This window comes from Pongo abelii, chromosome 10, assembly GCF_028885655.2.
Source record: "Pongo abelii isolate AG06213 chromosome 10, NHGRI_mPonAbe1-v2.0_pri, whole genome shotgun sequence".
Lineage (NCBI taxonomy): Eukaryota > Metazoa > Chordata > Mammalia > Primates > Hominidae > Pongo > Pongo abelii.
Window position 1 is genome coordinate 9,263,549 of NC_071995.2, and position 19,797 is coordinate 9,283,345.

Below are 19,797 nucleotides of genomic sequence, written 5' to 3' on the forward strand. Positions count from 1 at the left end.
ACTAATCATATTCACTTAAACTCTTCACAATCAGTTATAATTTAACATATAACGAAACCTTAACTTTGGTGAGTACATTCCAATTTACTTTTGCACCTATTATTTAATTGGATTTTCACAAAACAATTTATAGGACGAATAGACCAGATGCTTTTCCCGCCTTGATATAGAAGAGTATGCTTAGGCCAAAAGAAAATAAATTTGGAACATCACCTAACTATAAGTAATAAAACACTGAATCTGAACCCAGGCTTTTTGAATGGGGTTCAGTGTAATTTTCATACTGGTATTAAAATACTCCACTATCTGAGCATGCTCCTTAAGGTGACAAAATACTGGAATATAAAATGAGATCTCTGGCTTCTCTTAACTCTAAGGGCCTCTAATATTTCTAACATTCAAACAAACAAATAAATGGTGGCAAAAGCAAAATCAATTAGATAATAGAAAGAAATCCAGTTGCAGTCTGGTACTATTTATAGGGCAATTAATTGTTGCAGTGTTGGAAACAAATATTTTTAGGCAATAGATGTGAGACAAAGCCCCAGATAGGTAATGGACTTCAGAAGATGTGGTAATCAGAAAAAAAGACTTACCAGAATTTGGCTCAGAGATGGGAGGATAAGAGAAAGCCCTAGAAATGACATGGTAGAGAAAATTCTTCCCTGGTTGGGGTCTTTTGACAGAACTTTTAGAGTCATAGTTATTATTTTTAATTACAAAATTAAGGCTTGGATGGGGAGAAATTAAATGGTAGAGATAAAGGTTAAAGTCAAGGATACTTGAATTTCTGAACTAGGGAACAGTCAATAAGGAAGAACTAAAAGTTTAAAATTTGCTTTGGCTTGTGGAATTATTAAGTTTTATTACTTGAAAGTAATTTAATCTTTCCCAGTAGCCATGTTCTGAGAAGATAAATAATAAAACCCTTCATTCTAAAACAAAGACAAATAAAAGTTTCATTCAATATTACCATGTCAGCAAAACCATGTAAAGGTGTCTACTTGCCATTTGTACAAATAAGTGAGCCCTGTGTCATCTCCTTTTCAATACCTTCAGACTAATTGTTGGAAGAAGAAAAGAAAGTAGTCATGATTAATTTCACATATCAACAACATTCTGAATATTCAGCATATTCATAAATTAATAATAATGCCTAAATAGAACAGATCACCTTCAAAATTTACTCCAGATAGTGAATCTATGAATTATTAAGCCCAAGATAATGCAGAAGTGAACCATTTGATTTTGCATGCTATACAATAAGCTGTGTTACTAAAATGAAAATCAAGGATTTTCGAAAAGATCCTTCAGGCTCCAAAATTCTTTCCCTCTATTTCAAGAATATTATACAGTTGATTTTAAATATTCTTTGCATAAGTGGATGAAATGTCTGTCTCTGGCCTTCTTTTCCAAATATTTGATTGAAATACTGTGTTTTATCTTTGGATAAGTGGTTCACTCCTCTTTCCATGAGCTCTGAAAGCTATACTTCACACTTCTTAATGGAGATAAATCTTTGAAATACAGACAGATTGTTTTCCTCAAGGCCCATAAGTTTTACTTTGAGGTCATACCTCTACCAGCAAGGGTTTGATCAGTGTATCCCTCCAGCCAATGTCTGGAGCTGTGGATGACCCATTCCTGCAGCCACTATTTTGCAGGGTTTCAGCAGTGACAGTGAGGTTGACTGTACCTTAAGTGGCAGAAAATGTAAATGGCAGTTATTTGAATGAAGATACAAAGAGGCAGAAATCATTTTGAACTCTATGTTGAGGTAAATTGTTAAAATAATTGATATTTGACAGAGGAGAGAATAAAATATGACCTGGAAAATAAAAACTCTTGAAGTCAAGACTTGATTCCAACTCCCCACCCCTGTCCCCAGGCATACTGGTCTTGGGTTGTGAAAGAGAAGTACTGTCATAAGGAACGGAAGAATGGATAAGCGGTAGTGGTAAGTAATGGGTAAATTGCCTATCATAGGGAAATAGTCCGACATGAGCTCTTAGGGGGATTTACAAAGGGATGTAAAAACATATAATAACTGCAAATCTTACCCAGTGTTTGGGGGGTAACCAGCCAAGTAAAGGATTTTTTTTCATTGCCACATATACAAATATTTTCATGTTCAGTTGAGAGAAGTCTGGCTTGGTAAACACTGGATGCTTTCAGTACAGTATTAACCTATGAGGGCCAGATAAGGAAAGAGAGAGAAAAAGTATTTAATCTTTTCCATACATAAACATAGCATAGTCATGCATGTCTGAGAAGTTAGAAAGGAAGTTCCCCACCTTTCATATTTTCCAAACCATGAGACCTTCAAAGTCTTGCTACAGAGTTATAATTTGACCTTTAGCACTTAGTGACTAATTACTCTGAAAAACCAGTACTTAGGTCTTATGTAATAATGCATTACTTTACAGAACTACAGCGGAATAAGCAGATGTTTTGACCAATCTGGGTTCGCCAAATTATCATAAGCTCTTGGGAGCCTGTTTTCTTTTTCTTTTCTGTAAATTGAGGCCATTGTCATCTATAGTTCACAGTCGTATGTGCTACGGCAAATAACAGATACAAAGCTTCTAGAAGACTGCATCACAACTCAGGCTCACAAATAAAACTTTACTAACAAGGAAGCAAAAACAAACTTTCCTGAATATGAAAAAATGTATTTTTATTTTTTCCTAAAAAATAGCTTCCTAATAAACTGAATAGGTCTGCCTGCTTGATTTTTTCTTTTAAGTAAACAGTATCACTTGAAGTAAAATATGTTGATTAGGTCTATTACTTGGCACTTTGGATATATCATTTTGTCACTACTCTCTACTGATGCTCACCAAATAATTGGATGTCAACAAAAGGTTGGGTTTGGGGATCATACCATATTGAAAACCATTGAAAGAGATGAGCTAATGCAACAATCAAAGGCCACATTATTATTATAGATCTAGTTGAAATTTGTTATTTTGGTAAAAGTTAAAGAGATGGGAAACAAACGTGAATGCCCATTATTTGCAGTGTATTGTGTAAGGCTTGTGGTTTACATTACTTCATTCAATTCTCATAAGGACCCAGCCAAATATGTATTACTAACAGCATTTTACACCAGATACACTGAGGCTGATGGAGGTTAGTACCTTGTTCAAAGCAACAGAACTAGACAGTGTAAAAACCAAGATATAAACCCACATAGAAATGTTTGCGTTTTTTCTGTTGTGAAATTGCTGGGTTTTTTTCCACAGCTATTGATCAGCTCTCAAAAGCCTATGAAACCCCTAAACTGTCATGTATTTGCATATTCTCATGTATCCCAAAGGTGAAAGGTAATCAAACTTAAAATCTAATTTGATAATATCCAGTGTAATTATTCACAAGTCCTTTGGCTTCAAAAGGGTCTTATACATAAAATTATTGAATATGTTGAAGAATCAAAAGTTCTAGGGATCTCTTCATCCAATCATTTCCACCCACCCTCCCCTCACACACAATAATAAAAAGCAGCTTACACCATAGAGCTTGTCTTAAGTTCTTTTATGTTCAGCCAGCCACCTAGATATAATAATTTATACATCTAAACCACACATTTAGTGGTTGGTAGAGCTTGTTAATGTTTTTTAAAAACTTAGGAAGGAAAGACAAGTTCTTACCAAGTTCTGAGCATCAGGCAACTGATATTTGAAGATAATTTACATAGGGAAGAACTTGCTATTTACTAAGAAGAGCTGGTACCTGAATACAGCTCTTCAGATAGTTGAAGACATTGGCCTTCAGAGTGAATGCTTCTCCTCGAACCACCGAATAGGGCAGAGTGAGATCCACAAAGAAGGGCTGAAAAGCTGTCATGGAGACAGTTGGGGAGAGGCCAAATCCAGCTTTCTCATTCATGCAGAATCCACTGGCTTTCCATTGTGTAATGGTATCCGGAACAGTAAGCCTAAGGTTGGCTGCTCCTGAGGAGCTAATAAAAGAGATAGCATACAGATTCAGAGAGAAGCTGTCACCGTATAACACATGTATAATTAGATCACTCCACTTCCTTGGAACTTTACATTTCTTCTTTTGATGGTTCGATGGTCTGCTAAACTACAATAGGCAAATTCTCTCTCTCTTTTTTTTTTTTTATCCCATTCTTCCTCTGTTTTGCTCCATATTATACCTTATCTGTAAAGAAGCTCAACATTAAGCTTTTGTGTCCAGTGCGTTAGCTTTCCTTACCTTTGAGTCATCTTTGACTCTACTGTTTCTTAATTTTGAGATCTCATCTTTTAATTTTATTTTAAATTTTACAATACTATGTCTTTTCTTATAAACCCTGAAAAATTATGAACTACTAAAATACTTGACATGGGCATTAATCTTTTACTTTCTTATAAAACACTGAGAAAGATACTTTCATCTCTGTGCATTTCTGTCTTTCGTTATCAGTAGACACTACGAGTGGTCTTTAACACCAAAATATTTGGACACATTTGAGTGAGCAGGAGACATGAATTAATGACTCACTTAATTTACTCAGAATATCTAAATTAGCAATTTGTTTAAGTTTAGTTTACTTATAAGTCATTGCTATCACATTTATCCAACTTTACTGATAAGTATAGAAACTTGAGCCATATAATACAGTTTTTAAGTTTAAAGTGTGCACATTAGCCTTATACTTGAAATTTTTATGGCACCTACTTAGAAATTTATTTTTTTCCAACCTCCTTTCCTCCTCTTCTTCCTCCTCTTATTTCCGTTTTTCTTCCTCTTTTACATTTTCTTTTCTCCTCTTTCTCCTTTCTCCCTTACCTCCATATGTATTTGTTGAGTATTATGTTCATCATGTCATACAGCAAAAATTTCAGTCTGCTTTATAGTCTCCCATACAACTTTCCTTCCAACAACATCCAAGTTCTTATAAAAAATAAGTGATAAAACATAATAGAGTAAGACAAAGAAATAAGGAAAAAATAAAAGGAGAAAGTGAAAGGAAGAAAAAAGAGAAGTTAGAATCCTATCACAGGCTCTGCAGAATTTTTGACACTCTCTTAGTTTTCAGTCTTGGGCACATATTTATTTCCATAAGGCTGGCAAATATGAATATTGTCTTTCACTCAGATAAAAAGAAAAATTAAATGAAGAAAAACGCAATTAAAATACTCACTCAGTTGTAATAAGATTCCAAACCCAAGTTTCAGGAAATGATTTTCTCAGAGTTTCACCATAAAATTCACTCTTGCTTTCTGAACTTGTATAAGCCTCTATACGAATATAAAGAAATATCTATAAGAATGTTATCACCACAAAAAAAATTATAAGTATTTGAACTAATGGAAATGCTAATTAGCATGATGTGATCATTTCACAATACATAAATGTATTGAAACATCACATTATACCTCATAAATATAGTTATCTATCAATTAAAAATAAAATAAAACTTTAAAATAAAAAAGTAAAATTTTATCTGGAGAAAGGCAAAGCAACATACAAAATAATTAGCTATTTCATATCTAAAAAGGCAGATTTAACTTCTAGCAAATGAAGTTATGTTTTGAGGACAAGATTTAATAATAATAGTAGCCATCATTTATTGAATTATTGCTATTTCTCAGTCATGAGCAAAAATGCCTTTTACATATATAAACTCATTCAATCTTCAAATAATCTTTGACAAAGCTTTAAGAGTCTATTTAGGTATGTCTTATGTTTGGTGAATAATATATGAATATTTCACAGATGTTTATTAAAAATTAAGATATTATATATTATTCATCCCTAAAATAATCTATCAGTGATATTTTGTTATATTGTACCTAAAAATACATTACACAAGTAATATGAAAATACACTATCCTATAAAATAATTAAAAGATTAAAAATAAAATCAACTTTCCCTTTGACCTCTACCACCAATTCCCACTTCATCTGAATATCTCAATAATACAACGCTCATTTTAATTTATTTTTCTTATTACTCAGTTTCCCATTTAGCCTCCAATGTAAATTCCTTGAGTTACTGTTTGTGTACCATCTTTCATAGTCTTTCAAAATATAAATATTGCTTAGAGGTCTATAAGGCTTCAATGTGAGAACTTATTCAATAGGAGGTTGCATGGGTAAACTTTAAATTGCAACAGCCTTATGATTCTTTATTTCCAGTTTTGGCTGTGGGCCTGCAGCCATTCCACAGTCCCAGCCCCCATTCATGTGTAGAGGTGTAATGGTATATTTCTGGTCTCAATCACAATTGGGCTGCACAGTTTCGGCACTTAATATTGGCCTATTGGATTTGTTCAAGACTACTGCAAATCAGTGCTAGCTAAAGCTATTAGTTATTTGCTGGTTTTAGGAATAACCTTGTATACAGACAATGATCTGTGTTGATTTATTTTTCCTAATTTTCACCTATCTTTATATTTATCAATAAACAAAAGTATAATATGTATTATATATTATATATTTAAAAATGTAATGTAAAATATATTTTATTATATAAAATTTATTATATAAATTATGAATTATCATTATATAAATTATAAAAAATTTATTATATAAAATATTTTATTTAATATATCTTATATATTATACATAAAAATTTAATATATTATATATACAATTATATATACAAATTATATATACAAGTTATACAAATACAAATTATATATACAAATATATAATACATATAATATTTAAATATTATTTGCCGCCCTCTTCCTGAAGCATCCCTCCCCTCCATTTTCTAGCACTCTAATGTATTTTGTATATATCCTGGAACTGTATAAATTTTTCAATACGTAATTTTGCTTAGTATGTTTACTTTAAACTCATATAAATAATTTTATAATTTAGATATTACTATGTTTCTTACTTTTCCCACTTAAAACTTCATTCTTAAAATTTACTTATGTTATTTCTTAGTGCTTCCCAATACTCCATAGCCTGTATTTACCACATGTTACTTAATCCATCCCTTTAGTTATGGTCACCTAGGTTGTTTTCATTCCATGCTGGTACAACCAAGAATGCACCAAATATTACATAGCGTGCATCTCCTCGTATGGACTTGAGTTGTAGGCCTTGGTGTTTATGCCAAGAAGTTTAATTGCTGTGTTTGAATGTTTATGCCAAGAAGTTTAATTGCTGTGTTTGAAGGTATATGCCTATTAATTTAAGGACTATGAGACCCCACACAATGTCTGTACCACCTTATAATCCCACCAGTAGTATATACAGTGCTCTCGTTTGCCTCGTTTGAATAACAATTACCATTTGAATTTTCTTTCTTTTCACCATTGGCAGATGTGTTAACTGGCTTCTTGATGTTCATTTAAATTTTTTTCTGATTATTAGTGAAGTTAAATATTTCTCCATACCATTCTTATCTATTTGGTTCCCCTTTTTTGTATCATCTCTTTATATTTTTTGCCTATTTTTAAATATTACTGGGCTTTTCTGTACAGTCTTTGATCAGGTTTCTGATTGAAGGTCACTTCATAGAGGTTTTCTCTGAGTATCTTATTTAAAATAGCGTCCTGATGTTCTGCTCTTTTCCTTTATCTTGTTTTATTTTCCTTACAGTAGTTCTTTGAGAGATAGTAACTCACGATAGAGAAACATGGACCTTGGGATCAGAACATCTGGATTATAATCCCATCTCTGTTATTTAGCATCTGTTGCATTGGGCAAGTTACTTAACCTGCCTAAGCTTCATTTTTCTCATTGATAAATTGCAGATAATAGCTTCTAATCTACAGACTGTGATGAATAAATGGGTTGACATTTGTAAAATGCTTAGAATGTTGCTTGGTATGTAGCAATAATTCAGGAGAAATTAACTATCAGAGCACTTATTACCATCTGAAATTATGCCATTGATATAGTTTGAGTATTTGTCCCCTCAAATCTCATGTTGAAATGTTATCCCCAGTGTTGGAGGTAGGGCCTGGCAGGAAGTGTTTGGGTCATGGGGGCAGATCCTTCATTGCTTGGTGCTGTTCTTGCAATGGTGAGTGACTTCTTGTGAGATCTGATTGTTTAAAAGTGTGTGACGCCTCTCCTCTTCTTGCCCCCATACTGGCCACGTGAGACACTTGCTCCCCCTTGTCTTTCACCATGACTATAAGTTTTCTGAGGCCTCCCCAGAAACCGAGCAGATGCCAGCATCCATGTTTGCTGTACAGCCTGCAAAACCGTGAGCCAATTTAACCTATTTTCTTTCTTTTTTTTTTTTTCTTTTTGAAACGGAGTTTCGCTCTTGTTGCCCAAGCTGGAGTGCAATGGCACAATCTTGGCTCACTGCAACCTCTGCCTCCTGGGTTCAAGCGATTCTTCTGCTTCAGCCTCCCGAGTAGCTGGGATTAGAGGCGCGCACCACTACAACTTGCTAATTTTTTGTATTTTTAGTAGAAACAGGGTTTCACCATGTTAGCCAGGCTGGTCTCGAACTCCTGACCTCAGGTGATCTGCCTGCCTCAGCCTGCCAAAGTGCTGGGATTACAGGCGTGAACCACCGCACCTGGCCCCTATTTTTTTGTAAATTACCCAGCCTCAAGTATTTCTTTACAGCAACACAAGAAATATACAAATGACAATATGCAGCCATTTGTATATTGTCTGCATCCCAAATTCAATGTAAACTTCATGAGTATAAAGATTTACCTGCATTATTCTCACTGTATTTCTAACATCTGATATGACAGGCACATTAAATGAATTAAAAGACAAAGCAAAAGAAAATAATCACCTCCCCTCTTTTTCCAATCAGTTTAAAAGCATTAAGAGATTATAACCTGTCACCTGCCCTTCGCGTTATACTGTGACTTACCTAAGGTTATGTAATCAGTATAGTCAAGATGGTTAGAATCCTTGCACAATACTGGTTTCCGGAGGTGAGAGTTGGTAAAAATCTTTAATCCCATTGCCTTTTAAGATAAAATCAATTTTAGATTACATAACAACATAGACTAGCAGTCTGGACTGGTTTTTTGTTCTATGTATATTTTCAATTTCCACTTATTTATTTCTCCATCTCTAATTGTCATATATTTAGAGATACTTCACTGACATTTCCTAAATTTCAAGTCTTTGAGTTCCTTAGTTTCTCTAATTCTAATGGCTTTTGCTCTATTTTCCTAATTAAGAGCTGTTGATGAAAACCTTTAAATAAGAGAGGACAAAAAAAGACATCTCATATCATACCCCACTATACTTTCACTACTTTGAATTTGGCATTTTTATTGAACTAGGGATAGTATCTCACTTATAAACACTTTAAATACAGTAGAATACTTTAAAATAGTAGAAATCAAATTTGAGGGTAGACGTAGGAGCAAAATGGGGATTTATATTAGACACCAGTATATAATGTACATAACATTATGTCAGGAAAGCTGATAATTCCCTCACATATTAGTTCTTTTCCTAATATTATAATATTATTAGTTATTTAAAATATTATTATAGTTTTATAATGAAGTTCTAATAACCTTATAACTCAACCTTGTTATAACATTATAACCTTATAACTTTATAATTATAACTTTATAACTTTTAAATGAAATTATATTAATACAACTTTAAAAAATATACTATAACTTTATAATTTATTATAACTATATAGAATAACTATTATAACTTTATAATATTATAACTATTATATAATTATAACTATAATATAAGAACTTTATTAAGTCTTTTTGCTATTATAACATTCTTTGAGATATTATTTCTCAGACATTAGTACTAATTGTAAATTTGTACTCTTAAGAATTCTGAGATTAAAAACCCACACCATGAATATTTCTATTTATTTATATATTGTCACATATATTCACCATTTTAAGACTTAGTTGCCTTACCTTCACAAGGTCATAGCCATCTTTTCCAAAGTCAGCCCATGCAGGTGTGTAATAAATTCCATCATAAAGGATATGTTTATCTTCAAGACACGGCACTTTAAGGCCATCTTCTAAGTTAAGTCCTCTGAAATAATAGCCATGTAGTTCCCTGGAATATAGCTGACTATACACCTAGATGGTAGAAGAGAATCAACTGTATTTTTTTATAGAAAACAATTCATTTTTCCCCACAAGCAGTATATAAATAACCTATATAATCCTATGAATAGCCTATGTAGAACTGTCATCATACCTGTACCAAAATAAACACATATTGAGAAAGTATAGGATCTTAGATCTGTAAAAACTTTGAAATACTATTTAATCAGTTAAATAATTCCTGGCTAAATCACATTAAAACTAACAAAAAGTCCATGAGGCTCAACTGGATTTTAATACATTCCAGATAAAGGCACTGCTCAATACTCTTTGAAGACTCATTCAACGACATTGTTAGAGAATGTTCTCGGTTAATTTACTAAATCTCCCTGAGCCTAAGATTAGACATTAATCAAAATGGGAATACTGCATTAGTTCTATAGGGTTGATTAATATGAGAATAAAATTAAATAATAGATACGGGAATACTCAGTAGAGCAAGTGTCAAATGGTAGACCTTTAGCAATTGTTATTTATTTTTAAAAGTGTTGCTCATTTTTTCCATAAGAGAATTAGTATAATTGGAGTAGAGTCATTTTACATGATTTCTAACCTAAAATACATTTTACGCCTGGAACTCTGGACAATTTCTTTCTCCTCTAGTTTATTTAAGGTATCCTGTTTTTATCCAAAGGTAAAGACATAAAACTATACTGTTGGTGGTAAACAAAGGTGGTTTTAATCACTCACAGTTTGTGCTGACAGCTGACCATAATTCCTTAGTAGCAATACACTCTGGTCTACAGCCCAAAGAGCACAAAGAGAGTTTGAAGCAGCCGAGACTTGAAGATCGATATTGGATCCTGGTAAACTTTCTTCTTTAGAAAAATTTAAGTTGACCTGAAAATGAAAATAAACAAAAGGGCAAAAGGATGGCAAGCCATATGAGAAGAATCATCTTTTAGACTACTCTTAACTTTTTTAAAAACACACATAAGTTAATAGGGCTTTCTGTGCTTTACCCATCTGATAATATTATTATTAGGAACAACTGGATTTGGAACAACATCCAAAGTGACTGCCATAATCCTGCTACTCTTCAATCATCCAACATATTAACTTCTCCACAGCTTTCTTTTATTTTTCATTTTGCAATTCTATGAAAAGTTGGGAGTTTAAACCCAACACTCTCTTAAGTTCTCCTTAGTTTTCCCCCAAATTAAAAAAGAATCATTTTTGTCACCTACCTGATTTTCGAAGCATTTCTCAATTTGGAATTGGGTGCTATCAGTGACCATTTCTCCTCCAGGGTGCAAGCTATAGACAAGCATATCTACTGAGGGCGCTAACTCAGGGCTAACATCTATAGAAATGGAAAATATGCCCTTCCTCCCTGTGAAAAGAAAATTTCAAACTGAAAAAGTGCTTTGGTGAGATAGCTGACTGTCATCTTGCAGAAACCCTCCACTGAGTTTGTAGCCATCCTACCCACTGCCAAAGAGACTGCCCCAACCCACCAAATTTAATTTATAAAGCATTTCTAGGAGGAGTTCATAAACTATTCCATAAATTATAAAAGAAAGAAATAGTTGAACATTTCTTATTACCTCAAACTTCAGTTTACTTTTGTTTCTTTTTAAAAATCCCTTCTTGTTTGAATGTAAAAATACTCACCTGTCTTTCCTGGGAAAGAAAGGGAAGGACCAATGACCCCTTCCCATTATAGCAGTGTTTGGAATATAATTAATACACTATTAATTAAGTAATTATCTTTAATTTGGCATTGCGCCTATTCACATGTCTTTACATGTTCCCCAAGGGTAGTTTAGGGGGCAGTGAACAGTCCTAAAATGGGAGGACTGTGACTTTTAAAGAAAAATGTAAAATATATCCCAATTAAAGCATTCTGTTTGTATTAAATTGTATGCTAAAATTAGAGGCCTCACCATTTTCATTGATCTCAATTTTCTGTTGCCCATGAAGAATGATTACACCTTTTGAAATCACCTAGGAAAATGAAAATATAATGATGAAGTTTAGAGGATAGAAACTAAATTTCATTTAATTATAAACGAATGTGATTTACCTCCTTTTCTCGTCTGAGCGATGCTATTGACATGTTTACTAGTAAACTCAGGTTACCACTAAACAAGCATATGACTCTAATAGCTATATTCAAGAGAATTTAGGAGTCACAGATAAACTTGCTATAAAGCAATTTAATGTTCCATATTCCAAAACAGTTTTCTAAGACCAATAAACAACTTTTTATTCATATTTGTAAATGCTGAATTACATCTAAATTTATTTACTTTACTGAAACAAAGTTACCCAAAGGCATTAAGAGTCTCCCAGTGTTTGGTTTTCTGAAAGGTGTGTTTGATATGCAAGGTATAAGCAAGGCCTGTTCATCCATCTCCACCCAAAATTTAAAGAAAATAAAATAAAGTAGCAAGCTGGGGGTGCTCCAGAAAAAAATTTCTCTCACTTCACCTTTATCAGCAACTGTGTGCAAATTTACATCAGCAGACTTTTATTATGATCTCTAAAGTGCAAACAAAGGCTGGAGACTTGAAATCTAGTACAAAGTCCTTGAATTTTTAAATCACAATTTTAGAAGATTATTTTAAAAGATGCTGAGACTTGCAGAAAATTTAAAGCTTCCATAAGATCTTGCAGCTTGAAATTGCTGGAGCTGGTACTCCTAGTCCGTTTAATGTTTCACTGAATATTAAAATTGCTTTAAATCTCTGAAGTGCCAAGTGTGGGTTATTAGTTCATAAAAAAAGAACTGAGCCTCAACTAGTGGGAAGATACTGTTTTGGGAACTAGAACATTTGCAAAAAGGCATAAAGCTCAAAGTTTAATGAGCCTGAGAGGTCTTAGAACTGTTGGCTATATTAACTCACGGACTTCTCAAAACAGAAAGACAGCTCTTGTAACAGATGAGTAAACTGAAGAGAAACACAGAGGTACTGATATTTGTCAGGTCACACAAGTAAGAAAAAAGCTTAAAAGCCTGAGTATCAAATTAATTATTGAAAGCCTGAGAATCAAATTAATTCAGCCTCTATCCATTCATTCTAAAATATGATATTGAGGGTTCTCTCTGTGATGTGTACCCTGCTAGGCAGAATTAAAGTCCACCCAGCCTATTGTGAAAGAATATATAGGAGAAGACTTGAATTGTCTAGGAGATAAGAAAGTTTCATTTCAGCCAAGAGATGAATGCTGAGGAGGAATCAGCTCGGAAAATGAGGTGCAGGCAGGTTGGGAACTGTGGTAGCAAATGGGAACGAAGATTGTTATGGGTAGAAGGAAAAACCTGTGGGAGGCTTCTGAGCCAGAAAAGCACATGGCTTGTCCAAGAAAATGAAAGCCCTCTGTGTCTGCAATAAAGAAGGCTGGAGTGTAGAATGATGCAAAATGAAGCGGGTGAGCTTCACAGGTGCAGAGCAGATACAGTCCTGCAGGCAAAAGAAAGGAGTCTGGTATTTGTTTTAATAGAAATAGGCAGTCATTAACTGTGTTTCAATTAGGGGAGTGAAATAATCCTAATTGCTTTTTTAAAAAATCACTCTAGATTTCCAGAATAAATAAAGAAAAAAGAAAAGGAGGGAGGAAGGAAGGAGGCAGAGAGGAAGGAAAAGGCTATTAGGAGACTCATTTAAAATGGAAATGAGGTAAAGTAATTGTAAAGGCCTTATCAGATCGGAGCCAGAGCGGGGCAAACCTAAGCTATTTCAAGAGGGAAGCTGATGACAAGTAAATCAGTTCACACCACAGACCTGCAAAATGGCTCAGCTCTGGATTGGGAAGTATTGGATATTAAGACGATCAGAGGTGTGGCCAGAAAAGAAGAAGGCAAAAGTCAGGGGTATGTGGGAGTATCCTTATAAAAACTAGTTAAGAAGTTCAGCTTCCCTGTAATCCCAGCACTTTGGGAGGTCGAGGCGGGCGGATCACAAGGTCAGGAGATCGCGACCATCCTGGCTAACTCGGTGAAACCCCGTCTCTACTAAAAAAATACAAAAAAATTAGCCGGGCGTGGTGGCGGGCGCCTGTAGTCCCAGCTACTCGGGAGGCTGAGGCAGGAGAATGGCGTGAACCCAGGAGGCGGAGCTTGCAGAGAGCGGAGATCGAGCCACTGCACTTCAGCCTGGGCAACTGAGCGAGACTCTGTCTCAAAATAAATAAATAAATAAATAAATAAATAAATAAAATTAAAAAAAAGAGGTTCAGCTTCTCACTCCAAGGATGCTTGGTATTTCTCACACCCCAGTATGGCAATATTATTGTTGACATGTTGAAGGATTTCTGTACCGGTTGGTAAAGAGCCACTTCCCTGAGCTCCCCAGAGTCCCCTCCCTGCTTCCCCAGAACCTCTCCTCCACAACCAGCTCCTCCCAGTCCCACCACTTTGCCCCCAGTCTAAATGAGCCATGCTTGGCTTAGCTAAGGGCTTCAGTGGAATTATGACTCATACCTTTTCTGATGGTTTGGTGTCCATACCTTGCTGGTTTGAAATATTTTAATGTTTGTGGAAATGATGAAGGAAAGAAAAAACGCGAGAGATAATATAACGAAAAAGTGATAGAAATTGGTGATGCAGTAAATAGCATGAAAAAAAGAAGTATCAGAAGACTATTCCAGAATTCTAAGTTTGCAAAATGTGAGAAATCATGTGGTACTACTTTCATTCTTCACGTAGATAGACTCAAACACCTTTAGTTCTCAGAACAATACACTTCAGGCATCTTTGACCTCTTATATTATTTCCTAAAATAAGCTTAAATGTGTTTCTCATATCCTCTAATCCAGAAAACTCCTATTCATCCTACAAAACCCTATTGAGGCATATTCTCTTTATGTATTTTTTCCTTAAAAATATGTATATACATATAAATGTAAATATATAGGCATATATCTTTTTCCTAAACTAGTGGTTGTCAAATTTTAATGTGCTTTGGAGGACAAGATTTCTAACTTATTCCTAGAATTTTTTTTTTTGAGACAGAGTCTTGCTCTGTCACCCGGGTTGGAGTGCATTGGCACCATCTCCGCTCACTGCAAGCTCCGCCTCCTGGGTTCACGCCATTCTCCTGCCTCAGCCTCCTGAGTAACTGGGACTACAGGCACCCGCCACCATGCCCGGCTAATTTCTTTTTGTATTTTTAGTAGAGACGCGGTTTCACCGTGTTAGCCAGGATGGTCTCGATTTCCTGACCTCGTGATCCGCCCATCTCGGCCTCCCAAAGTGTTGGGATTACAGGCGTGAGCCACCGCGCCCGGCCACTTATTCCCAGAATTTCTAAATTATTCCCAGGTGATGCTGATACTGCTACTCTAGGAAATATACTCTGATAATCACTGTCCTAAACTCTAGCTAGAGTTAATCATTCATTTTTCTGTGACACCTCAGTGGCCATACATGTTTCATTTGTAACACTTATGTAATTCTAATTTACGTTTTGTCCCCAGTTATACTTTTTCTATTTCTTCCATTGTTACAATTGCTAATACAGCACCTGGAATATGAAAAACATTCAATAAGTGTTGGCTGATTGAATTAATTCATGTTTCATTAATTTTATATCATCTTCATAAATCTCAATGAAGTATCATGCATCCATTTAGACAGTGTAAAATAATCCATAATAGCAATATATTAAAATCAAACTAATACTTAATATCTTTTGTGTGCCAGAAGTTGGGCAAAGGGCTTTATTTGTATTATTAAATAATTATCTTGATGATTAGACAATATATTACAAAAAATTAAGATTCTCTAGAGGTTTAAGTGGCTTTCAAAAAGTAACACAAAGCTAGTACATATCAGAACTCTGATTTGATCCCAGCAATGTCCAAATAGAAATGGGTAACTCTGAAGAAAGGGTCTGAGAATGACAAGAGTGCATATGGGTTGTGGTGGCATGGCCTTTTCCTTCCTTTCTTAAAAATAGATACCAGTTATATAAGTTTTATCATTTATGTTTACTTTGAGCTTCCTCGTGGCATATAGGTACAGGGATTTCATTAGGTTCAAAGAAGTTTTAAAGAAAAGAAACAATTTTGGTTGTAGAAGAATATTTTCAGTTCATACCAAATAATTGAAGTTTGCTGTGTAGGTTTTGTCTTCAAAGTTTTCCATATTGAGAATGTAGTGCACTAGCACCCTCTTCTGCTGGTTGCATCTCAGTTCTTCCATCTCTTGGACAATCTTTAGGAAGCTATTAGTCTTGGAGTAAAATCGGTATGCAAAGTACTCGGGCTGAGGGTATTGAGGCAACACCCAGCCATAAGCCTGGCAATTTTCATTGGCCTTGTAGGCTGCCTAGACAAAAAATCAAATTTATGGGTATTTTCGGATAAAGAGAAAGGATGAGTGAAAGAATATTTGATAAGATGGTTTATCGTCATGCTGCTTTATCTCTACAAGAAAGTTTTATAGCCATTCTACATTAAATCTAACCCAATTCCCCATTTTCTGGTTATACTCTAGAGTGACCACTATGGTTTTTACAATTTAGTCTATTCAAGTCCTAGTTCAATAATATTACATTAAATATTTTACTGTATTCTTTACTATAATTATACTTTTGCTAGCATGCAGATTGCTATAGCTCCCTCACCATAATATGAAGAACCTGTGAGTGCAAAAGTTTACCTTGCTACTGATAACATAATATGAAGTTTTGCTGAAAGATGGAAAAGTTTTTATGAAATACAGCAAGGAGTTTACTCTGACCATAGTAATTTACCATTATCAACACAAAAAGTCTGAGGAGTCCTTTAAAAATATCTAGGAAGGATTGATATTTAATTATTACAGATAGTAGTTTACTTCTCTCTTGAATATATCCAGAGAAATTATTTACATTATTCCAAGGTAATAGATTACAGGGCTTCTCAAATATTTCCTTCTATAAAAACACAATTCTCTTTCTATTTCCTTAATAAAAGTGAAGCGTTGCTTATTTTCAGCTAATTCTCCTTTATACAATTTAATACGTATGCTATCCTTCTGTCTTTTCCCTGGACTCTTAAAATAATTTTTAACCTACTTTTCATAGGGCCTATATTCTTAATATTTAACCATTTTTCAGTACTCTAGATTTACACCAAGATGTATCTTTTCATTTCTGTTCCATAAATATAATTTCGCATAGACCTAAACCTTAGCTAGCCAGTGCAGTTTTTTGTTTGCTTGTTTGTTTTTATTTTACTTGCCTTTCGTTTAACTTACTTTCAAAGTGATATTTGGGTATGTAAACGTAGATGTGTCCAAGAAAAACTGAGCGATGCCATTTACATCAGTGGTGTAGTTTCCCACAATTTTGTCCTTCAGATGCAGCTGGACAACTTCATTTGGGATTGGAGAGTTGTCTGGATTAAGCAATTTAATCTGTACAAGAGGAAGAAAATACATTTCTGAAGCACGTAGTAAATTTGGGAATCCATTTTGATGGCATTTGCCAAGGTTCTATCATGGGGATCCCCGCTCTCCTTGGTGTGTATGCACTTCCTGTGTGGTTTCATCTACTCCTGTTGAGTGTATGACATGTACCATTAATACACTATTGAGCCTAAACTCTGTTTCTCCTGCCCATGAAGATCTCTGAAAACTCAGGCCCATATAATTAACTACCCTGAATATTTTTTATAATAAAAATGCTACAGAAACCCTCAAATTGGAATGATTTATTACTGTGCCCAACCTTCCTTTTTTTCTCTTTCTCTTATTTATCTCAGTGAATACCTCAACCAACCATTCACTTAGTTACTGAAGTCAAATATCTAGAGACATCCTAGACTTTTTATTTTCCTTCTCCTATAATTTTCAATTGTTGATAAAATATTTTCAATTGTATCTTTTTAACATTTTCTGTTTCCAACTGATCACATTTGTTCCTGTTGCTATTCCTTGTATCAATTTCTTATCTTTTTTCCCTCATATGTCTTCTATTTTTTTCTATCCAGTCTCTCCCTCCTGTATTGCTTTTGCTTGTTCTTTCTCTATACTGGCATCAAACCAAATTTTCTAAAATGCAAAAATTAGCATTATCCTCCCTAAAACATTGTAGTGACTGCTCTGATAGGCCATCGTTATTCGCTAGAAATCTCTTTCTCATTCTCTTACTAGTACAGGCAATGATTGCTTTAAAAAGTCCCTTCTGAAAGTGTATTATTTGTGTAGATACAATGCCTGCATCAGTATCTATGCCAGTTTGAAGCCTTTAAAGGCAACCTTCTTAACAACATCTAAGGCCACAATCACCAGAAAAAGACTGTCTGAGACATCCTTTTTTTAGCTCAGTCAGTTTCTGCAAAACAACTTCTGCTTTGAGCCTTTCATCTTATTTCTGCCACTTATCATTTTCCTGCTGGTCCAAGCAAACACAATCCTTTTTTCTTGCTCAGCATCTGTAGACTGATGCCTCATTTGCACCATCTACACAGATGTTGAACTTAGTTTCATCTCAAGGCTTGATCTTGTAAGAAAAATTCAACTGGTCTCAGCAGTCCACAGGCCACAGACACATGACACCATGCCTTTATGATCACACAGAGGTTTGCTCTAATTTTAGTACACCTAGACTGGAAAGATCCTTTGAGTCCCTTCCAGTCACAGAAAGACGAACAAGCCATGTGATTTCTGGGCACTTTCCTTTCTTTCTTTGTCCTCAAACCCAAATAGTGCCCAAGTGATGATACCAGGCCCATTATCAACTGCTGGGGCCAGGCACACAACACTTCATTAGCAGATGTTTCTTGTGGCAAAGGTATTTGTCATATGTCCTACAATTTTAAACAGTACCATTTCAGCCATCCATGGATGCTGCTACTGTCACTTACGAAGAAATTCCCTTGTTAGCCCTCTGCCTCGCCCAGCTTCCTACGTTCAAATTTGTTACTCTTGGAGTCATACCTCTGAAGTCTTGAAATTTGTAGGGGACACTAAAAAAGCAGATAGTACCTCTATTCTGGCAATAAAGCTTACTCTTCAAAAGTGCTCCCTAGCAATACTGAGCCACATGTTTGATGGCCTTAGGATACAACGCATGGCCAGATAAACCATTTTTAATTTCCAGTAATGCAGCTACTATAGTGACTCACTATATCACAGAGAAACCAGCCCCTTTTCCAAAAGTAGAACAAGAATGACTTGTTTCTCCTGGCACATCTCCCGGAAGTGATCAGAGCATTCACCACTGTGAAATGACCAAAAACCCAAAAGATACCACTTTATACAACCTTATTTTTGAACTAAAACATTTTATTGTTTGAGACTCACATCTGTTTATAGCTGCCATTGGTCTCCCTAAAATGATCAAGGAAATAGGAGCTCTTATATACAAGTTTTCAAGAACTAATTCTTTCAAATGCTAATGAAGAGGGTGTGTCCAGGCAGGACACTGTACCTGTATTACAATATATTAATAACAGACTACTTTGTCCATGGATGCCTGATTCATGTAGGTACCACCTATCCCCTACCTCCCTGATAAACTATTACTAACCTCAGCTGGTTTTCCCAGCTCTCCTCTATAGGAAAAGATGTCTTGGAGTTCCTGATTATAGGATAAGATAATACTACACCTTAAAGTGTCAAGAAGCTTTGAGAGGGAATGGGAAGGAGCTGGGCCTTAATGACAAGGCTAGGGCTTAAGTACAAACACACACACACACACACACAGACACACACCTCTCAACCATGTCTTATGCTAGAGAAGACAGAAATAAAACCCCTGAGTTAATCTGGAGCATGACTGACTGGCAGATTTTAGTGGATTATTGCTAATTTTTTAGAGGG

General features: G+C 34.9%; 2 protein-coding genes across 2 annotated transcripts in view; both read right to left on the reverse strand.

Annotated features, from left to right (window-relative positions):
- Positions 1 to 902: 902 nt before the first annotated feature.
- Positions 903 to 4,229, reverse strand: LOC129049296 (pregnancy zone protein-like). Its single transcript, XM_054527797.1, has 5 exons — positions 4,219 to 4,229; positions 3,733 to 3,961; positions 2,061 to 2,187; positions 1,578 to 1,696; positions 903 to 1,060 (listed from the first exon to the last, which is right to left on the reverse strand). Exons 1-5 carry the CDS (start codon positions 4,227 to 4,229, stop codon positions 1,001 to 1,003), a joined length of 546 nt encoding a protein of 181 aa, XP_054383772.1. The 3' UTR covers positions 903 to 1,000.
- Positions 4,127 to 19,797, reverse strand: part of LOC129049297 (ovostatin-like) — a 51,750-nt gene continuing 36,079 nt past the window's right edge. The window contains exons 9-17 of the mRNA XM_063711976.1: positions 17,230 to 17,388; positions 16,087 to 16,317; positions 11,930 to 11,990; positions 11,231 to 11,376; positions 10,734 to 10,883; positions 9,846 to 10,016; positions 8,813 to 8,909; positions 5,150 to 5,246; positions 4,127 to 4,899 (exon numbers count right to left, since the gene is read on the reverse strand). Of these exons, the coding sequence (XP_063568046.1) occupies positions 4,857 to 4,899; positions 5,150 to 5,246; positions 8,813 to 8,909; positions 9,846 to 10,016; positions 10,734 to 10,883; positions 11,231 to 11,376; positions 11,930 to 11,990; positions 16,087 to 16,317; positions 17,230 to 17,388 (1,155 nt within the window). The 3' untranslated portion in view covers positions 4,127 to 4,856. The remainder of the gene's footprint in view (positions 4,900 to 5,149; positions 5,247 to 8,812; positions 8,910 to 9,845; positions 10,017 to 10,733; positions 10,884 to 11,230; positions 11,377 to 11,929; positions 11,991 to 16,086; positions 16,318 to 17,229; positions 17,389 to 19,797) is intronic.

What these genes read in the sequence shown, in the direction of transcription:
- LOC129049296 (XM_054527797.1), bottom strand. An exon ending in GGTTACCCCCCAAACACTGG is followed by an intron (nt 1,697 to 2,060) that starts GTAAGATTTGCA and finishes CTGCCACTTAAG; the next exon opens with GTACAGTCAACCTCACTGTC. An exon ending in TCAAACCCTTGCTGGTAGAG is followed by an intron (nt 1,061 to 1,577) that starts GTATGACCTCAA and finishes TCCAACAATTAG; the next exon opens with TCTGAAGGTATTGAAAAGGA.